The sequence below is a fragment of the Corylus avellana genome, chromosome 4 (genome assembly GCF_965113065.1).
Source record: "Corylus avellana chromosome 4, dhCorAvel1.hap1.2, whole genome shotgun sequence".
NCBI lineage: Eukaryota > Viridiplantae > Streptophyta > Magnoliopsida > Fagales > Betulaceae > Corylus > Corylus avellana.
Window position 1 is genome coordinate 16765565 of NC_142493.1, and position 20787 is coordinate 16786351.

The 20787-nt window shown below is 36.1% G+C and overlaps 2 protein-coding genes across 2 annotated transcripts; both read right to left on the minus strand.

Moving 5' to 3' along the window:
* Positions 1 to 5818: 5818 nt before the first annotated feature.
* LOC132163016 (zinc finger BED domain-containing protein RICESLEEPER 2-like) lies at positions 5819 to 8112 on the minus strand. The gene is made up of 2 exons (XM_059573215.2): positions 5950 to 8112; positions 5819 to 5854 (listed from the first exon to the last, which is right to left on the minus strand). The coding sequence occupies exons 1-2, from the start codon at positions 8110 to 8112 to the stop codon at positions 5819 to 5821; spliced, it is 2199 nt and encodes a 732-aa protein (XP_059429198.2).
* A 5335-nt stretch (positions 8113 to 13447) lies between these two features.
* Positions 13448 to 19978, minus strand: TTA1 (class I heat shock protein, putative (DUF1423)). The gene is made up of 2 exons (XM_059589437.2): positions 17751 to 19978; positions 13448 to 14143 (listed from the first exon to the last, which is right to left on the minus strand). The coding sequence occupies exons 1-2, from the start codon at positions 19657 to 19659 to the stop codon at positions 13554 to 13556; spliced, it is 2499 nt and encodes an 832-aa protein (XP_059445420.2). The 5' UTR covers positions 19660 to 19978; the 3' UTR covers positions 13448 to 13553.
* Positions 19979 to 20787: the final 809 nt, after the last annotated feature.

Sequence of the window (20787 nt, forward strand, 5' to 3'; positions counted from 1 at the left end):
TGCTATTCTGGTTTAAGTCTCATATTTTATTCTGTTTAGTTATGGGAATAAGGTAATCCTTATCCTAATTTATGTAATCTGAGAATAGGATATTATTCGGAAAAAAGGGATATATATTGGTTGAAAGAAAGAAAGAAAGAAAAGAGCCCAAAGAGGCATGTTTGGCCCATGTGGCGAATAAATAAATAAATAAATCAAAAATCAAAAAAATCAAAAGAGGCCATAGTTGCCCGTATCTTTTTGGCTCTTTGTTGGCCTCATTCATTTGGTCTTTTGTTGACCTAGACCGATTTTTTTTGGCCCTTTGTTTGGCCCATTATTTGGTATTCTGGCTTTGTGGTAGTGTTTGGAAGCCTAGGCCCAGCATTTGTGGTATTGTTCAAACTCAAGCCCATTTTAGCCCATAGTTGCTCCCATTTTAGGTCCATAGTTGGCCCATTCTGGCCAAAAGTTGCTGATGTTCAAATCTTGGCCATAGTAGCCGAAGTTCATGTTCAAGAACCGCTGATGTTTCAAATTCCGACGCCATCACCTACAGTCTCCTCCACCACTGATCAAGGAACAAACTCAAGATTTCACAAGTCTTCACCTTGAGTTTAAGGGGGAATATTAGAGAATATGTGGACTTGTCCCACATTGCTTATGTATGAGAGAGACTCTCCATTTAGCTTCTATATATTAAAGTCTCTTATGTACTATAAAATTACTCAATAAAAGCAAGATGTAGACTATAGGGCTTTAGTGTATAGACGTAGGCATCTTGCCGAACCACCTTAATTTTGTGTCTCTTTATCTTATGTTGTTTATTATCTTATATTGTTTATTATTCCACTTTATGTTTTCACATTTTAAATTCTATCATTATGTGCATCGGCAAGTTGAAAAAAATAAATAAATAAATTTAAAAAAAAAAAAAAAAAAAAAACCAGGGTAGTCTGCAGTTAAAGGATGCGTCCAAGGGGGGAAAATGAACATAATTTGGTGACTCTAAAGGCTAGTGTGAAATTGGGGTTGGGTTGACTCAATTCAAAGGAATTTAAGAACCAAACCTAGCTTCATTGAGTCTGACAAATTAAACACATAACCCAACTCATTCCTTCAAATTGGGTAGTTTCAACTTGGTTCGGTTTGGATTGTTCTTGAATTGATAAATATAACAATTTAGATTGTGATCTCATTTGGGTCACTATTTCTAAGCCATATATAATTATAGGGAGAAAAAAAATTAGACCCCTTCAAATTGTGATCTCATTTGCACTTGTCCTTTAAACTATCACATGTGATAGTTGTCCCCCACTAACAACTACTTAAGTACAGAAAGAAAAAAAAAAAAAAAAAAAAGTCCACTTGATTAGTTGTTGTGGTTAGATGGACTGATCGACATCGACATCAATATTTTGGACTTGAAATATTCAACTTGTCCTTTTATATATATATATATATATATATATATATATATATATATATATATATAATGTGGGTGTTAAGGGAGGTGATAAGATCAATCATTAAGGCTAAGAGATGGTCAAATCATCCCCAACGTGCTGATTCAGCCAGCCCGAAACACTTAACAGTAGTTTGTACATCCCCCGAAACGCTTGGGTGATGGCTGAGCCACCACCAAGGGTTAGGGTTTGAGGTGGCTAAACAATCTCTTCAGCAACTCTTTTTTTATTTATTTATTTAAAATATGTATGTTCCAAATGGCATGGCTCATGAAATCCACATATGTGCAAGTTCATAGGGCTTATAAGAATTGGGCTATACCTGCGCTCAGGATGTTGGTACATAAAATAGCACAGGAGTCTCTTGTTCGCTAGCCATTCGTCGTCTGCAACGTTAGAGAAAACCGGATGATCATGGCTTGACTCGGTATAGCATTGTGGGAGAATGCGTATCCCGGGTTGGTGATCTTACATACCAAGTATGAGGTCACTACTATAGTGTAACCCTAAAGGTGATTGAAAATGTCTCCTCGTGGATGTTCATGTAAAAATCCTTTCTATGGCTTTGCCAAACAAAGCTATTAGAGGATCAAACCCCTCACAATTTTAGGGGGAAGTACTCCAAGTCCCTCATTTTCTTCATAAAACTTCAAACAATCCTTTCTTTCACTTCGCCTACCACCCAAAGCTACCTCCAACCACGTCAAGCGGCGGAAACCAACATGAATCACCTCCAATCACTCCGTTCAACTACTAAATTTTCCATGGGTTATTAGGTTTTGGTTGATAATAAAATATTCTCAAAAATTGGTTTTTGTGACATGTTTTGCTGGGTATTACATTAGTTCAAGAAGTGAGTATATTTTCCTTTTTAATTATTGTTGGACCTATTGTATATATTTCTCTTTTTATCTTGTAAATTAAAGCCCCATTTATTTTTTAGTAAGCATAATCTCTATATCTTTAATTCTATCCTTTCAAAAAGATTCAATCAGTAGCAATTGTTTAGTTTTTAGGTTTGCATATTTCTACAATCTTTTAGCAGTAATCTGATAAGAAAAGAGAAACGTACACATATTCTCCTTAAACTTTAATTTCATTGTCAATGTCTCTACCAAACTATCAATTATGTAAATATTTTCCTTAAACTATCAAAAAATGTCATTGTTCCCCAAAGTCAACAAAAAGACAAAAATAACTCAAAAAAATTTCAAGAAGACAAAACTATCCTTTTAAAAATTCCAGATTCAAAGGAATTTTAGGAAAGGTATTTTTGTCATTGTAGGGAACCTTGACATTTTTTAAGAACTTAAGGAGGGACATTGACATCTTTTAGTAATTTAAGGGGAACATTGACACAATTAATAGTTTGTAAAGAACATTAAAATTACGTTGTAATTTGGAAGAGAGTATGTATATTTTTTCGGTATGAAAATTAGCACATCCTGTCTCATAACATAATAGATCTAATATGCATATCGACAAACATTCACAATTAGGGCTGTAAATGAGCCGATCCGAGTCGAGCTTTGCCAATACTGGATCGGCTCATTACAGAGGGAAAATAAATGAGCCGGTCTCGAGCTTGAGCCGAGCTACAAAACCATTGCCCATACTCGGCTCATTGGAGACAACATTGGCTCAGGATCGAGCTTGGGCTCACCAAAATGGGGAATTCGGGCCGAGTCAAGTACTCGAGTGGCTCGACTCGGCCCGAGCTCGTAAGTGATGGGTTTATTTCTTTCCAGTATACCGAGCCCGAGCCCAAGCCCGAGCCCGGTTAAAGGGCCAACCGAGCCTTAAATGTCTGACTCGGCCCGTTTAAGGCTCGTTAAATGGAACATTATTTCGAGCCCGAGCCCGAGCCCGAGCCCGGTTAAATGGGTCGAACGAGCCTTAAATGTGTGGCCCAGCCCATTTAAGGCTCGTTTAATGGTTAAAAAGAAGGAAAAATTCCAATTTAGTGAACAAAGTTACAAAAACACAAAATTCATCATAGAAATTCAATATAATTGTATGATTGTACCTACATCAGCAAACAGCCAAATGACAAACTACAAGCAAATTGGAAATGAACATAATAGAGATTACAAAGCAAATTCTAAATGAACCTTAAATAGAGATTACAAGCTAATTGAAAATGAACCTATAAAATAGATTACAAGCAAATTGAAAAAAAACCAAATACAGGGATTACAAATTTACAAGCTAACACAAAATGAACCTATAATATAGATTACAAGCAAACTCAAAATGGACCTAAAATAGAGAATACAAGGAAACTGAAAATGAACCTAAAATGGAGAATACAAGCAAACTCAAAATGAACCTATAATAAAGATTACAAGGAAATAAAAATGAACCTATAATAGAGATTACAAGGAAACTCAAAATGAACCAATAATAGATTACAAGGAAACTCAAAATGAACCTATAATAGAGATTACAAGTAAACTCAAAATGAACCTATAATAAAGATTACAAGCAAATTCAAAATGAACATAAACAGCAAGATTACATGAAACCAAATACATCAGTTTTGGTTCCCAGTTGCAGACTTGCAAACAAAATACATCACAACTGGCTCTGAGTCTCTGCATTCAATGATTTGAAATTATTTACATGATTCACATGAACAAGTTAAGATAAGCAAATTCAGAAAGAGAAAAGATTATATACCAATAAGAAAAATACAACTAAATTACACAGCCCTAGTTGCCACAGGCCCACACAGTCACTGCATTCAAATAAAAAAAAAAATTTGTTAGATGTTTTTAACTCCCTTGCACTTTGTCAAGGGAGAATTATCACTTAAGATTATGCAAATGGACATTTTAATGATTGTTCAAAAACCAGATCCGCAAAAACAATGGGAAGGGCAGTATGAACACAGGTTGATGCATGATATAGGCTAATAATAGGTTACAAGCAAACTCAAAATGAACCTATAATAAAGATTACACAATTAAAACAGGTTGTCCAAATGTCCAATATTGCAAGTTTCAACAAAGCTAGCAAAGGTATAAAAATTAAAACAGGATATCTAATTGTCCACTATTCCAAGTTCCACCAAAGCTAGCAAAGGTATAGCAAATTAGCAATTATTACAGAACATAACATCAAAATCTAATGTTGACATTCAAATTACATATTCAATGAGCAAAGGAAAGCAATAAACAGATTCCCTCACAGAAATGAGAAAATAGCATTCATGGCAAATTTGACAATTCCACTTCCAACATTTTCCCCAAACACAAAAACAAAGTCAATAAGGTGAAATTACAAGAAAAAAAGAGCTTAGGAAATGGAAATAAATCAAATAACAGAATCATAAAGAACTTGCATTCAATGATTTAAAACTAGTTATATGAACAAGTTAATATAATCAAATTCATACAGAGATAAAGATTAGACCAATGAGAAATATGCACCTAAATTACATAGCCCTAGTTGCCACAAACCCACACAGAGTCGCTGCATTCAATGAAAAAAAAAATTGTTAGAAGTATTTAACTCCCTTGCAACATGTCAAGGGAGAATTATCACTTAAGATTATGCAAAATTGCAAATAGACATTTTAATGATTGTTCAAAAACCAGATTTGCAAAAACAATGGGAGTGCAGATTGAACACAAGTTGATGCATGATATAGGCTAAAAGATTACAAGCAAACTCAAAATGAACCTATTATAAAGATTACACTTATAAGTTATAAGTTCCAACAAAGCCAGCAAAATATAACAATTAATACAGAACAACAGGTAATCCAAATGTCCAACATTCCAAGTTCCAACAAAGCCAGCAAAGTATAACAATTAATACAGAACAGCAGGTAATCCAAATGTCCAACATTCCAAGTTCCAAAAAAACCAGCAAAGTATAACAATTAATACAGAACAGCAGGTAATCCAAATGTCCAACATTCCAAGTTCCAAAAAAACCAGCAAAGTATAACAATTAATACAGAACAGCAGGTAATCCAAATGTCCAACATTCCAAGTTCCAAAAAAACCAGCAAAGTATAACAATTAATACAGAACAGCAGGTAATCCAAATGTCCAACATTCCAAGTTCCAAAAAAACCAGCAAAGTATAACAATTAATACAGAATATAACATCAAAATAAAATGTGGCATTCAAATTACATATTTAATAAGCATAAGAAAATAGTAAACAGATTCAGTTTTTTCAGAGAATCCCTCACAGAAAATGAGAAAACAGCACTCAGGCAACTTTGGCAATTCCACTTCCAGCATTTTCTACAAACACAAACACAAAGTTAATAAGGTGAAATTATAAGTAACAAAGAGGTTGAAAAATTGAAATAAATTAAATAACAGAATCATAACCTCACAGAAATGAGAAACAAGCATTCACGGCACATTTGGCAATTCCACTTCCACCATTTTCTACAAACACAACCACAAAGTTAATAAGGAGATATTATAAGTAAAAAAGAGTTTGGAAAATGGAAATAAATATAATAACAGAATCATAAACTTACAGGTATTCGAGATTTTTTCTTAATGCCATGAAGTGCTCTAACCCAATCTGCACCACATAGGAGCATCTCAACAGTATCAATTGATAATGATGCTCTATGGGGTTCAATAACTCTACCACCCGCACTGAAAGATGATTCTGAAGCAACTGTACTGATTGGAACAGCCAATACATCCCGTGCCATCTTAGATAAGATGCGGTACTTTAAGGCATTGGATTTCCACCATCCGAAAGCATCAAAGTTTGCATCACTATCTTCACCATGCTCACTATCAGAAATGAATACATCTTCTTCAAGATAAACATCCAAATCTGTTTTTATGGGCCGGATGATGTCATTGCTTCTAACATGTTGCCTAAAACGTGATCTGCCACCAGAAACTTCCTCTGTAACAGAGGCAACTGAAGTAGTAGCAGCACTGACTTCAGCAGCTACTTGTTGTTGAATGATAGATGCATTATGGGCAGCAACATAAACCTCAAACAACTCTTTCAAAGTACTCAACACCCCCTTTATGTTATCACCTTTCGTATCAAGTGGATAAATGATAGGAAAACAGAACCTAATCAACTTCATTTTGTATCTAGGATCCAACACAGCAGCTAAGGCCATCACCATATTAGATTCTCCCCAATACTTATCAAATTTATCACTCATCTTAGCTGACATTAATCTCATATATTCATTCCTATCCCCAGCCTTAATATCCACAATTTCTTTCATTCTCCACACCTCAGGTAAAAACAGATTGGATGTAGGGTAGTCACTTCCAGAGACAACATTGGTCACATCATTGAAAACAGCTAAAACTTGGTTCACATTCTCAACCTTATCCCACTGTTCAGGACTTACCACCCACAGAAAAGCTTGCTCTACTCTATGGTATCTAGGAAACACTTCCTTGAACCTAATTGCAGTCTTCAACATCAAGTAGGTGCTATTCCATCGAGTAGGAACATCTAAAACAAGTTTATTAGAACCCAAGTCCAAACGTTTTGCTATATCACTAAATGCAATCAACCGCCTCTCAGAAGCCACTATATATTTAATCCCCTGCCTAACAGAATCTATTATGTCCCCTATTTCTGAAAGCCCTGCTTGCACCAACAAATTGGTAATATGAGCACAACACCTAACATGAAACATAAGCCCCCCAATAGGCAAACTACCCCTCAACTCAAAATCATCTCTCAAAATGTCAATGGCAGCAGAATTAGCACTAGCATTATCAACAGTTATTGTAAGTACTTTATCCAAAATGCCCCATTCAATAAAACTGTTTCTTAAGGCTTCAGCAATAACAACACCCGAATGTGGAGGAGGTACATTACAGAAATTTAAAATTCTCTTTTGGAGTAGCCAATTAGAATCCACAAAATGGCAAGTAACCACCATATATGAAACCCTTTGGGAGGAGGTCCACATATCAGTAGTTATGTTTACCCTATCAATCCCACTTAGAAGTGTTTTCAACTTTTTCTTTTCAATGTTATAAGTGGCAATGCAATCACTTTTTACAGTGGCACGGCTAATTTTTTTCCAATATGGTGTGCAAGCCTTCATGAACTTGTTAAAAAGTTCATGCTCCATCATATTAAAGGGATATTCATGTAGAAGTACCATATGGGCAGCAAGTTCTCTAACTTTCTTCTCATTGAAAGTAAAGTTTGTCAATGTCCCTAAACCATCATTGTCATCACTAGGTTCAAAAGACAAAGTCTTTTGCTTCTTAAGGCTATTCAACTCCCCAAACTTCACACAAGCAGCTAGATGCCTACTAAGGGTGGAGGTAGTACTAGATTTCCCTACAGAAAACAACCTCTTACACCAATTACACTGGGATTTTTTTACACCATTTATTTCAATAGAAGAAAAGTCATTCCAGACTTTGGAAGTCCTTTGCCTTTCCTTCCTTTGGAAGGCAACTGACACACCTTCACCCCCAGCCCCAACCCCAGCCCCAGCCCCAGCCCCATCCCCATCCCCATCCCCATCCCCAGGACCAGCCCCATCCCTAGATACAACAACAGCAGGAGAAACCAGATTAACATCTACATCTGGTGTGCATTCAGTACTAGCAGACACACCAGATCCAGGAGTAGGGTCGGCAGTGGGTGAATCATCACCCATATCAACATCATTGAGTTGAAATGTATTGTCCATGATAACTGTTAATAATTTGTAAAATTAAAAACCTCAAATAAATAAAATAACATAATAAATGAATGGAAAATAAAAAATCAATTAACAGAAACTACATTAACAGAATACATTATACATAACAGAATATAACAAACATTTAAACATAACAGAATCATAATCCTAACATAGCAATTCATGTTTAACAGATTTATAACGTAGCAATTAATGTTAACATAGCAACATATAACATAGCAATTCATGTATTTATAACATAGCAATTCATGTTAAACAGATTTATAACATAGCAATTAATGTTAACATAGCAACATATAACATAGCAATTCATGTATTTATAACATAGCAATTCATGTTAAACAGATTTATAACATAGCAATTAATGTTAACATAGCAACATATAACATAGCATAGCAATTCATGTATTTATAACATAGCAATTCATGTTAAACAGGTTTATACCGTAGCAATTAATGTTAACATAGCAACATATAACATAGCAATTCATGTATTTATAACATAGCAATTAATGTTAAACAGATTTATAACAAGTTACTTTTAAAAAAAACCTGAACTTCAAGCAATTGAAACTGTTGCAGCTTGCAAATTCAGTGCTACCAGTACCAGACTCCCTGAAATGATGAAATTAGCAACATTAAAACCAGAATGGAATAATGAACTAAAAATACTCGAAAAATATAAAAAGTTCGGATTAGGGTTCAGGAAAAAAAATACTCAACTTAAATTTAAAGGCAGAAGAGGCTCTTCAAAAGTCAGAATGTTTTCTGGTTCGAATTTCGTTAGCAAGCAGCAAGCAAGAGCAGACAAATACAAACAACTCGAGTAACGTGCAAGCAAGTCTTGCATACATGATGCATCAGGTTCATACACTCGAGTATTATATAAGGGGGATGGATCATGGGGGTATTTGGGAATGAATAAAAAAATGGTAATCGAGTACTTGATAGCCCAGTACTCGATTTCCATTTCCATCACAGTCAGATCAAGAGCAATCATCTTTGTCTCTTCCACACCACAACCAAAAAAGTCACAAATCAGAGATTCAGAAGAACAGTTTAAAACTTGAAAAAACACAAAAATCAAATATAAACAATGTAAATAAGATAAGAAAATGAGAATTAGGCGGCGAGATTGGACGGGCTAGGAGAACTTTTCTGGTCTACAGTAGCAGCGATTCACGCGATTGATCAAAAGAGTTTGGCTTGCAAAACTTCTACGAGTGGCTTGAAAGCCGTTAGATGGATATCAGATGATCCATCAACGGCTCGATTGAGGATTTGAAACGAAGAGGGTGTAGGTAGGGGGTTGAGAAGGATTTATTGCGAGCATTCAAGTATTCGACCAACCACGAATCCACGATGGGATACGCATTGAATGCTCCCTCTCTTCACAAGCCTCAATCGTTTCTGCCTCTCTGGTTAGCCTGGTTACTAGTTCGTCTAGCTGGTTAGGGTTCTAAGTGAAATGGAGACATGGAGAACTGAAAATGGAGAGAACTAGAGAAGAAAGCAAGCGATTGAGTCACTGACGAGTGACGGCAAAGCGTGAGAGGTTGATGATTTTTAGGTTAGTTTTTTCTCAAACAAGTCCCAGCCGTTGGATCTGATTTCAATTTTATTAATGAATGGTTGGATTTGATCCAATCTTTGTCAATTTTCCCTAGCATGCCGCGTGTCCCACTTATGCGTTTATAAGTTTTTAATCCAATACGGCCGTGTCTAATAAATTTTCGTGTAACCCTTTCAGATAGTCCGTCGATTATATAGATCAAATTAGTGATTTTATTTGAGTTGTTCGATCAGTTTATCCTAGCAAGCTTACTGTGGCCTGCGGAACACTAGATTACTCTGAGGTTAGGCGTGGTATCCAGCTGTCGTCCATTAGAGTGATCTAACGGCTGGAGTTTAATCGCCAAAAATTGGACGGTTTAAATACAAGTCAAACGTGTCAGTCTTAATTGTCGTGCTTGCGTGAAGAAACGAGTCTGGAAATTAATCCACCGCGTGCGTGAGTTGGTCAATCCGGTGCAACCTATACTCAATATTTCATCTTGACCGTTTAATTACTTTTTGATTTTTTGATTTATTTTAGAACGTTGGATTAGTGAGCTCATCAGAGAAATGGGAGCACCAGATAACTATCACGGGTAGGCATGCGTTACAGCTGGCTTCCATTTTCTTAATCCAACGGTTCAGCTTTAATCTCTAAAAAATGGACGGCTGGAAATAAATATTGCAAATCGAGGCGCGTCAGTCTTGTTCACTGTGCGTTGCGTGCAAAAAGAGAATGCCGGAAGTGATTCTCTGCTGCATTAATTAAGTGAATCCGGTTTCTTTTGTGAAAACTAATTTTTTTTGACCGTTGATTTTGATCTCAAAGTTTTTATTTAATTTATGACCGTTAGATTAATAAGCTCATGCTGTTATTTGGAACACCAGATACATATCTCTGCGGGGGTGGTATACAGCTGTCGTCCACTTTGCAGATCGAACGGCTATGGAATAATGCCAATTAATCGAACGGATGATATTAATCTAGGTAAAAGTTCAAATATTTTCAAAATTCAAAAAAATTGAATTATCCCGTGTGCACAATTATATGTGAGCTCGCCTCTCCGTTTTCCCATAAATGATCTAAACCGTAGATCTTTACTAAAATTTCAATCAATTCAACAACAACCGTTTATTTAAGTTAACAAGTTGTTCGTTTTAGTACCCTAAAAAAACTCTAAACGTCTGTTTGGTTTTTTTTTTTTTTTTTTTTTTCTAAAAAACGTGTGGTGTAAGTTGTAAATTGTGTTTGGTAGGATTAATTTTATAGTTTATAGTTTATAGGAATTATAGCATTATATTTATTGGCATTTATTTTGCAATACCAATAGACATTAGTTAACAGATTAAAACAATATTTAAAAGGTAAAAACTTAAATACTACTTAATACATTTTATTGCATTTAAGTAGTACCATATAATTTAATTTTTTAAATAGCTTATTAATTGGACATTAAACCTAATACCTATAAATTATTATTATTATTATTATTAAATTTATAAATAGCTTATTAAATCTTAATTAATTAACTGTACATACATTGAACCTATGATTATGATGATTGCTATTATTATTATTTTTAACTAATTAATTGGACATTATACATTAAACCTAATACCTATAAATTATTATTATTATTATTAAATTTATAAATAGCTTATTAAATCTTAATTAATTAACTGTACATACATTGAACCTATGATTATGATGATTGCTATTATTATTATTTTTAACTAATTAATTGGACATTATACATTAAACCTAATACCTATAAATTATTATTATTATTATTAAATCTATAAATAGCTTATTAAATCTTAATTAATTAATTGTACACACATTGAACCTATGAATATGATGATTACTATTATTATTATTTTTAACTAAGTCATTGGACATTGGACATTAAACCTATAAATAATAACATTGTCTATACTCTATACGATGTTAGTTGTACACTTATAGTATAAGTTATACTATACCCTTATATCTTAATTAATTAACTGCACATACATTGAACCTATGAATATGATGATTGCTATTATAGTATTATTATTATTTTTAACTAAGTAATTGGACATTGGATATTAAACCTAAAAATAATAACGTAGTCTATACTCTATGCAATGTTAGTTGTACACTTATAGTATAAGTTATACTATACCCTTATATCTTAATTAATTAATTGTACACACATTGAACCTATGAATATGATGATTACTATTATTATTATTTTCAACTAATTAATTGGACATTAAACCTATAAATAATAACATATTCCATATAATGTTAGTTATACTATAACCTAGTTAATTGTATACATATTGAAGCTATCAAGCTATGATTATTATTGATTAATAACATGGTTAAAATTTTTTTTTAGTGACATTGTCGTGTGGGTTGGGTCGGGTCAGATGATAAAACGGGTCGAACTCACGAGCCATAAACGAGTCGAGCGAGCCGGGCAATTATCTAATTAAACGAGTCGATCTCACGATCCCTAACCGAGTCGAGCGAGCCGGGCGATTAACTAGTCAAACGAGTCGAGTTCACGATCCCTAAACGAGCTCGGGCAAGCCTTTCGATCCCGAGTTAAACGAGTCGAACTCACGAGCCCCCGTCGAGCTTAATCGAGCGAGTCGGGTATGTGTCATTAGCTAATCGAGCGAGTTTCAACAGTAACGAGCGAGTTTTAATAGTGTCGAGCTCGAGTTCGAGTCAAGCTTAGTCGAGCGGGTAGCGAGCGAGCTGTCGAGTGTGTCGGCTCATTTACAGCCCTATTCACAATAGGAACCATTTATCATTTCATTTGTTTTTTTTATGGGGAGCATTTCAGTTGTTGGACCAATTGATTAAGTTTTGTGGTGATGGGTAGAGTAAGCCTTCACAAAAAAAGAAATGTTAGGTGTTCTCTTGGTCCAAAATGGATATTATTTTCTAAAAAAACAAAAAAGAAACTGGCCCTTATTTCTCTTACCCGATTTTTAGAAAATAATATCTTGCTTCCTAAAAGAACACCAGAAAAACACCTAACATTTTCCCAGAGAAAATTTGATACCTTAGCACCAATCACCTGCGATCAAATGGTCCAGAGAGCACTAGTGGTGCATTACCTCTCTCCTTTATTCTCCCTCCACCAGAGTTTCTTTGTACAACTTCTAATGATGTTAATTCCTTCTTTGTTGTTTTTTTAAAAAACAAAAAACAAAAAGGCAACAAAGTGCTATATTTGTTTTTACCCAAAATAATACTATACCATATTATAATCATAGTAGAAAATTAAAATATAATATCTTACCCTAGCATACAAAGAGTGCCTGTAATAACAAATATGTGGTTCAACATTGCTCATTATCCATCACTATCCCCACTACCCATGAAACATTGACATAGAAATGATGCCTTGACAAATTGTCAAGTCAATTATAAGGGGGTCCATTGGCATTGATTCGTGTTCCTCTAGCCATATTGTAATATATCAATTGTCAGGTAAACTCCAAATACACGACTCCACTTGCAAGAATAGTGTATCAGTGTCATTCGAGTTGGCCCCTCGTGGGCACGATTCGTATCATTTTATAAGATGTGAACATCTTGGTTTCAAATCCGACAACACAAACTATTGCATCTCATTTGCTGCAATAGTATTGTTATGAAGCTCCTAGTGGTGAAGAATACTGTTTGGTATCATGCTCTGTCAAGTTGCCAAAAAAAAAAAGAAAAGGAGGGAAGAGAGGAGAAGAAAAGCCAGTTATGAAATTTCACGACAGAAACAATGGTTCATTGCATTCAAAATAACAAGCAGAATCCAAAATGGTAACATGAGAGGACTACACACTTTTAGTATCATTGTTAAAAACGACAAAAGAAGAAAATCACACCCATTGCTGCTTCGTTGCCTCCATTCTCTCTAACAAACCGGCAATCTCAGATTGCATTCTTATTTTCATGTTGAAATAATCACAATGCGAATTTTCCAAAACCTTCAGCTCATCCAGTTTCTTCCTCCGCCTTTCCTCAGTCTCTTGCAGACACAGTTTGGAAAGCTTTCCAGCATACTCTTCTTCCATCTTTTCAGTCTTGGTTTTAATCATCCGCCGGAAACCTTCAGCCTCTCTCCGTGCTTCATCCGCCTTGCTCTCGAACATCCTGGCTTCTGCTTCCTTGATCCGCACTAAGCTTTCCAAGCTGTCAAACCCATCTTTCTTTGGCAATGCCCCAAAATGGAAATCATCATCTGTGGTCAATTCACTTATGATGGAAGGTTTGCGGTCACTCTGACGGAGATTATTTGAAAGCAAGTCATTATGTATACCAGAAGAGCTCATGTTGAATCCAGAATATTTGTGGGATAGAGACGTGGATTGTGGAAGAGGGGTTGCTTCTTTCCTAAGAATAGCTTGAGTGGCCACCAAATCTTTTGAAACCACACCTGAAGCAGGAAAGTCTGACATGCCATCTGTGTCTATTTATGAAAAGAAAAAAAAAAAAACCCCTTCAAAGTTAGGCATGGAACATATATTTATATATATACATGTGAATACATTATTTACAGAAAAAGACATTGGACCAGTAAGTTACTGTGTGTGTGTTTACATAGCAGAAACGCTATCCCACACTGGGCTAGGTCCATTCCATTAAGGCTTGATTATATTTGCATCAATATCCTTCCCGTGTGCTACAGGCAGCATCAGTTACCAACAGATGAGGAATAATTTCTCATTCACAGCCAGAGTCTAAACTCAAACGGCAGAATCAACAAAAAAACAAGCCAGAACAATTTGGAACAAAGTACAATATCTGTTCAAAGTTTCTAGCTAACTTTGAAGATTAAAGTGTGATGTGGCAAGCCTTCATTGAGGTCAAGTTAGCACTCTAGATTATATGCCGCACTTCTAAATATTATTTTTTTGTACTTCATTAAATTTTCAAACAAAATCACTTTTCAAGATGCATTTTAATATTCACCATGAAAACAAGTCGTGAATTACAAATCTCTAAATAGTTAAATCAGAAACAATTAATGCTCTATGGATAACTTGGTTGTATATTAACAAAAGTGATAACATATCCTTCTTATTTCATGTAAAGTCCAGCTTAACCAAATCTGGTACGCACATGCAAACCAATACAGAAAATTCTTCTAATCTTTTAGAGAGGGAAGGAGTAACAAAACAGTTTTTTTTTTTGATAAGTAAAAGGAGTAACAAAACAGTTATCTAGATTGTTTCCATGGTTGCAGAGAGCAGCTTATTTTGAAATTCTCACAGGAAAGGCAATCCAAGCAATCAAATAGCCATGGCAATAGTGCTTCCCTCAAAAAGATCAAGAAATATATCTCCGACTTCTGTAAAAGATACATACTACAGATTTTATACATGATAAAAGGACTAATAATTTTTTAAAAATTCCTGAATATCGCCCTTAGGGCCAATTGCTTATTAAAAAAAAAAACAAAAAAAAATAAAATTCTTGAATATCTTGAATGACTCCAATTACATTGTACTTGTTAAAGTTCATTTTATAAGCTATTCTCATCATCACATATGAGGGTGCTGTTTGAGTCTTCATTATTGAAAGCAACAACAAACTTATTATGCAAAAAAGCAACAATTGACACAATTATGCTGAGTTATAAGTCCCATTTTACCAAGCAGACAAATGGAAGCATCATTAGTTAAATAAAATTCACCACTAAAGTAAAAAGTATCATTTCTTGTACTTATTCAAGAACTTAGCCATCCTAACTCCAATCACTATACAGTTCCCAACTAAACCACCAAGTCTAGTCACCTTATCCTTAACAGAAACAGTTATATAATAACCTGTTTTTTGATATGTTAGAAAATGTCAATCATTAAAAAACCATTCTATGAAGGTCAGACACTTAAAAAGCTCTGCCATATCAGCAAACTAGCCATGTTGGATACAGATATGCAAGAGAATAGGTGTATGATAAACATATGCACTCCATCCCAACTTTTAGATACATAGTTGCTGTTTGATGCAGGCAGCAAGGAGCTTGTTCCATTTAATTTATTTTTATTTAATTTTATGATTCAGGGGTATTTCAGTAATTTTAAGAATTTTTAGATATGGACTTTACTTGTAGCACTTGAGTCATATTATAGGTTTCATATGTTGTTACATATTTTTCTTTTGGGTTTTATTACTTATTTAGTTTGGTACTAGTAAAAACATATTAGGTCCAAGACTAGGATTAAGTAGAAGTTTTTTATTTATATGGATGTAGCATCTTTAATTCAATGGAGAATAACTTTGGCTAAATTTCAAAAGCTATAAAGGTTTTTTTTTCTTTGAAATTTGTATGATATAACCTTTATTCAAGGTGTGATGCCAAAAATATGGCAATAGGAAAGATGCGTATGAAAGCGAAGTGTGATGCATCAATCTATCTTCTTCTTGTCTCTCTATTTTCCAAACAATTCCTCCAACCTTCAAGCACTACAATCCAATCTCAATTCCACATCCCAAAAATCTATTTGAAACAATCATCTAGGAAACAAAACCATCCAAGAGCGGCCTGCTACAGTAATCAGGGTTACTGTACATGGTTTTATAAGAACAGTATTGTGGTGCTCTCCTAAAATCTACATCAATTTTGGCATCAAAGTGGGTTAAACCATTATGTAATTACTAGCCTATAGCCCGCACTATGCGCATTTATATCATACAAGATCCTTCACACTTACAATGACATGTAGTGAGAAATTGAAATTGTGTCTTAGATCCTGAACGGAGACTTTATTATGAGATTATTTGTCTTAAACAAGGTAATTTGTGAGTTATTGATTACACTAGAACGCTCGATGAACTGACTATCAAGTGTGGAGTAGTTGAATGTGAGCGAATGACAAATGCTCAAATCAAGGGTGGGCTGAGATCTAGAATTCAGATAAAGATGTCTCCTGTGCAATTTTTTTATTTTTATTTATTTTTATTTTATTTCAAAGAAGCTATTGGTACAACTCATGTGGGAAACAATCAGAAGGGTTCTGAAATTTGACAATAAAATAAAGGAAGCAGCGATTTTAAACCTCAAAAAAATAAAATAAAATAAAATAAAGCTAATTTTCCAATACAAAAAGCTAAAAAGCCACAACAGTCTGCTGCAAAGTTTGAACAGCGATAAAATAGAAGTGCATAGAGAAGTTTCTGAACAAGGTCTTAAAGACAGAAGCTTTGGCTGTGAAGAAGGCCCCTGAATTGCTTGACAAAGACAAGTTTCAAAATATAGGCAAAGAACAGGAGGTTAGAAATTTTGTTTCAGCAACAGACGCTAACTGATTAGCCTACAGAATTGCCTAGAGTACCAACTAAGCTGTCCAAGGACTGCACTATAGTTTCTTTGAAAGATTTCACAGAAGCCTCGCCACCTATGCATGACCACTCAAAGATACAAGCTGTCCAGTGAGTAAAACAGAACAGGCCAAGTTGAAGATGCAAGATGACGAGTAAGGGAAACTTGGAGTCACAATCAAAAGAAGATTAAAAAACAGATCAATGTGTTGGAAATCGATTCAAAGATTAAAAGTGCAGAAACCAAACTTGACTACCAATCTAAATGTAGCTAAAGTTAAAAGGAAAAAATAAATCTCATAATGAAAAAACATCTTAAAGTGATGAAAATTAATGCTGAAGTTGAAATCTACATGTGAGGCAGAAATATGTTAGCATTTGATTGAATGATTAAATTTACTTCTTCACATGATATCAAAGCCACAGGTCATGAGTTCAAACTCCAACTCTACAATTCACCCCCTTTAAATACTACAATCCAACCTTGAACTCCACTTTTAAACCCTAAAATCCTTGGGAAAGGGGGAAGAAAAAACCAAGTCAAGACACCATATCTAGGAACCAAAACCATCCAAAAATGGCCTGCCACAGTACTTATGGGTACTGTTCATGGTACTGAAAATACATTCACATCCTGGTGTCCTAGGTCAAACTTGCCCTTTGGTCGGTTCCACTGCTACTTAAGTCACACAACCAATATACTATATGATAACATAAAAATAAAAAGCAGACGACAAAGTTCAGAAACTCACAGTTACAGAACTGAATAATGATGTTGCAGGCATCCGAAGGAGAGATCATTTTACTTTCAAGCTTGGATAGCATCTCATCAGCTTTGATATGCAATTCCCTGCCTTTGTAATCTTCACTTCCCTTGAAAATCTTCCTCACACAATCAAGTTCCTTTTTCAGGGTTTCCAAGCCCCACTCTTTTGCACAGCACAAAAACACATCCTTAACGAAACCAAACATTTCTGAAGCATGCCCACATCCAATGCAGTGAAACTGCATCTCAGTAGTGCCTGAAGGCCCCTTCAAGCTAGGACCCGGCTTAATCAGATTCTTCTGAATGCCACAAGCAGCATGGCACCAATGGGAGCACACGTCACAACCAACCCAGCTACAAGTTTTGCTCGCACAATCAAAGTTCAAACAGATGGGACACATGCACTGACTGCAAAATCCCTTATTGGCCGAGCAAATCTTGCAGTCACAATCGTCAACAGGCAGCATGCTCCGGCAGCTCACATTTCTACATCTCATGTACAAAAACATCTCCACTAGCTCAGCAGTTGGCAGACGTATTTCACTAGATAAGTAGCTTCCAAGTCCCATTTTCACAGCAACCAATACTTCCAACTGCACTTTGTGACACTTCGACAAAGTCTCCTTAGTAAGATCAGATCTCCGTTCAAGCCAGCTTTGTAGTCCTACTACTTCCTCTTTCTTCTCAGGCATTGCAATGATATATTTCAAGTAATCCTTAACCAATGTAACAGTCTCGTCAGGAAGCTCCTGAATTGTCTGAGCCATAACAGGAATAGAGGCTGATACAATATCAAGAAGAATCCTTTCCGGTCCAGAAACCTTCCTAGGTCTCACACTACCATCAACGCCCTCCAAAGTCCTGAAACCCTCTGAACCCCGTCCTCTCGAATCGCCTGACTGCGTATCAATCCTCGGTCTAGCTGGGAGCTCAGATGGGAAAAACGAATGGTTATCCGAGCTCGTAGTAGTCTTATAATGACTATTATTACACGAATCCCTATTACGATTGCTCTGATTTCCCTGCATCATCGAAAAAAGACCTCCACCGTGATTCGACAGCGCCACAACCCCATCTCCGATCGGCTTAAACCGACTATGAACCGAACCATTAGTCCCCTCCCCACAATTCCAAATCTGGTCATCTCTCCCCACCGAATACTCGTAATTTTCCGTTGAATTACGTGTGAGTGAGCAACTGGGGTTGTGGGAATGGGGGTGAGAATACGAGTACGACATCGAATACGCCGGGAAATCATTGGAACAAGTGGTTTGGGGATTGTTATTAGACGGTGCCAAAGATTGCGTGCTCCTAGTCGGCTTTGGGCGAGCCAGAGGATCGGCATTTTGTGAAGGGTTTGGAGCGGTGAGAGAGAGTGACACATCGGGCAAAGCTAGAGACAGATTCAGAGTCTCTAGCTTTGGTTTCTTATCCACAACATTCTCTCTCTCAACGTCTTCCTCGACCTCTCGCTTCGAAGAATTCCCTCTGGTTTCGTTCATATTCAGGAAATCTCTCTCCACCCATTTCTCATCTTGGTTTGAATTCTCCGAAATGGAGATTTCTCTGCCTTTGAGGGCGACTTTCTCGAAGGAATTGAGCAAGTTCTTCCCGGGAATCTCTTCCTCGGGAAGACCAAGTTTAGAATTGTCGCAGAGGTAGCTGAGAGTGAGCTCCTGAGATCCTGAGGTCCCTGTTTTGGGGGTTTTTGATCGGAACCCATCAGAACCCATTTCTGATTCTCTGAGAAAACCCATACCCTTCCCAGGAAAATTCATTTTCTCACCCAGGCTGTCCTTGTTTCTCTCAGAAATGTGCTGGGAGGGCCTGCTCTGGGAGCTGTTCTCGCCCTCAGAAGCTACAGCACCATTAGGGAGATCTCTCTCTCCAAACATGACCTTGAAGACTCTAGAGAGAGAGAGAGAGAGAGAGAGAGAGAAAGAGACGTACCAGAGAGAGAGGATATGATACCCAGAGGGGCAGTCTTGGCAAAAAAGAGAGAATCCCTGGGTGCTTTTTCAGTTCATATGCTTTGATTCTCCAGCCCACCACTTTTGCTTTGATTCTTCAGCACACCATTGCCCCGGCAACGGCTGGATTTCCAAGCTTTTACACGAAGAACCCAAATGGCGAAACTTTTCTGTCTCTGCCAGATTACCACAATAACCCTCTGCGACACGAGGAATTACACAAGTGGTCTATTTGACTGCTTCTTCTTCCGCGTGAAGAGGGCGACTTTCATTCATTAAAAATAAAAAATCATTAAAAATAAAAAAAAAACAAAAAAAAAACAGACGACTTGGTGTGTGAACGCAACATTGTCTTGTAGGACCGCGAATCATTGTGTGTGTTAAAGTTCCACTTCTTGAAGGCCTAATTATTTAACGTTCGCATTACAGAAAAGAGAAACTTTGTATGGTACACTATCTTTGACGTTTGACTTAAAATCAAGAAATATAAAGTTTCTATTTTTTTTTTTCATTTTTATTTATTATTATTTTTTTTAAGTAATAAGAAGTGATTAATATTAATTAATGTACAGCAATGTTTGCCAATAGGCCGGACCAGCACTATAGCGGAACGACACTGTAGCTACAGTGCTGGTAAGAGAATACGGTCCACTGCTTGCAAACACAGACTTGCAGCACTATTCTCCAAAAAATGTTCGCACGGTCCTTACCATTAACCCAACCACCCATCTAACCCAACCACCACCCATAACTTCACTCATTTTCAACATAAAAAAAAAAAAACTAAAACTAAAACTTCTTCCTCTCGCATACTTTCTGAAACTTCTCCCAGATTTTTAAAACCACCTCCACACATTTTCATTCTCTCAAACTCCTTCTTCCTCTATACGCAAACTCAGACCCACACCCAGGCCAAACACTACGCAAACCCAGACCTTCGAACCATCTTTCCATCCCCAAAATCCTTCTTCTTCCTCTGTACGTAGACTCAGACCCAAGCCAAACGCTACGCAGACCCAGACTTTCAAACCATACTTCCATCCTCCATTCTTC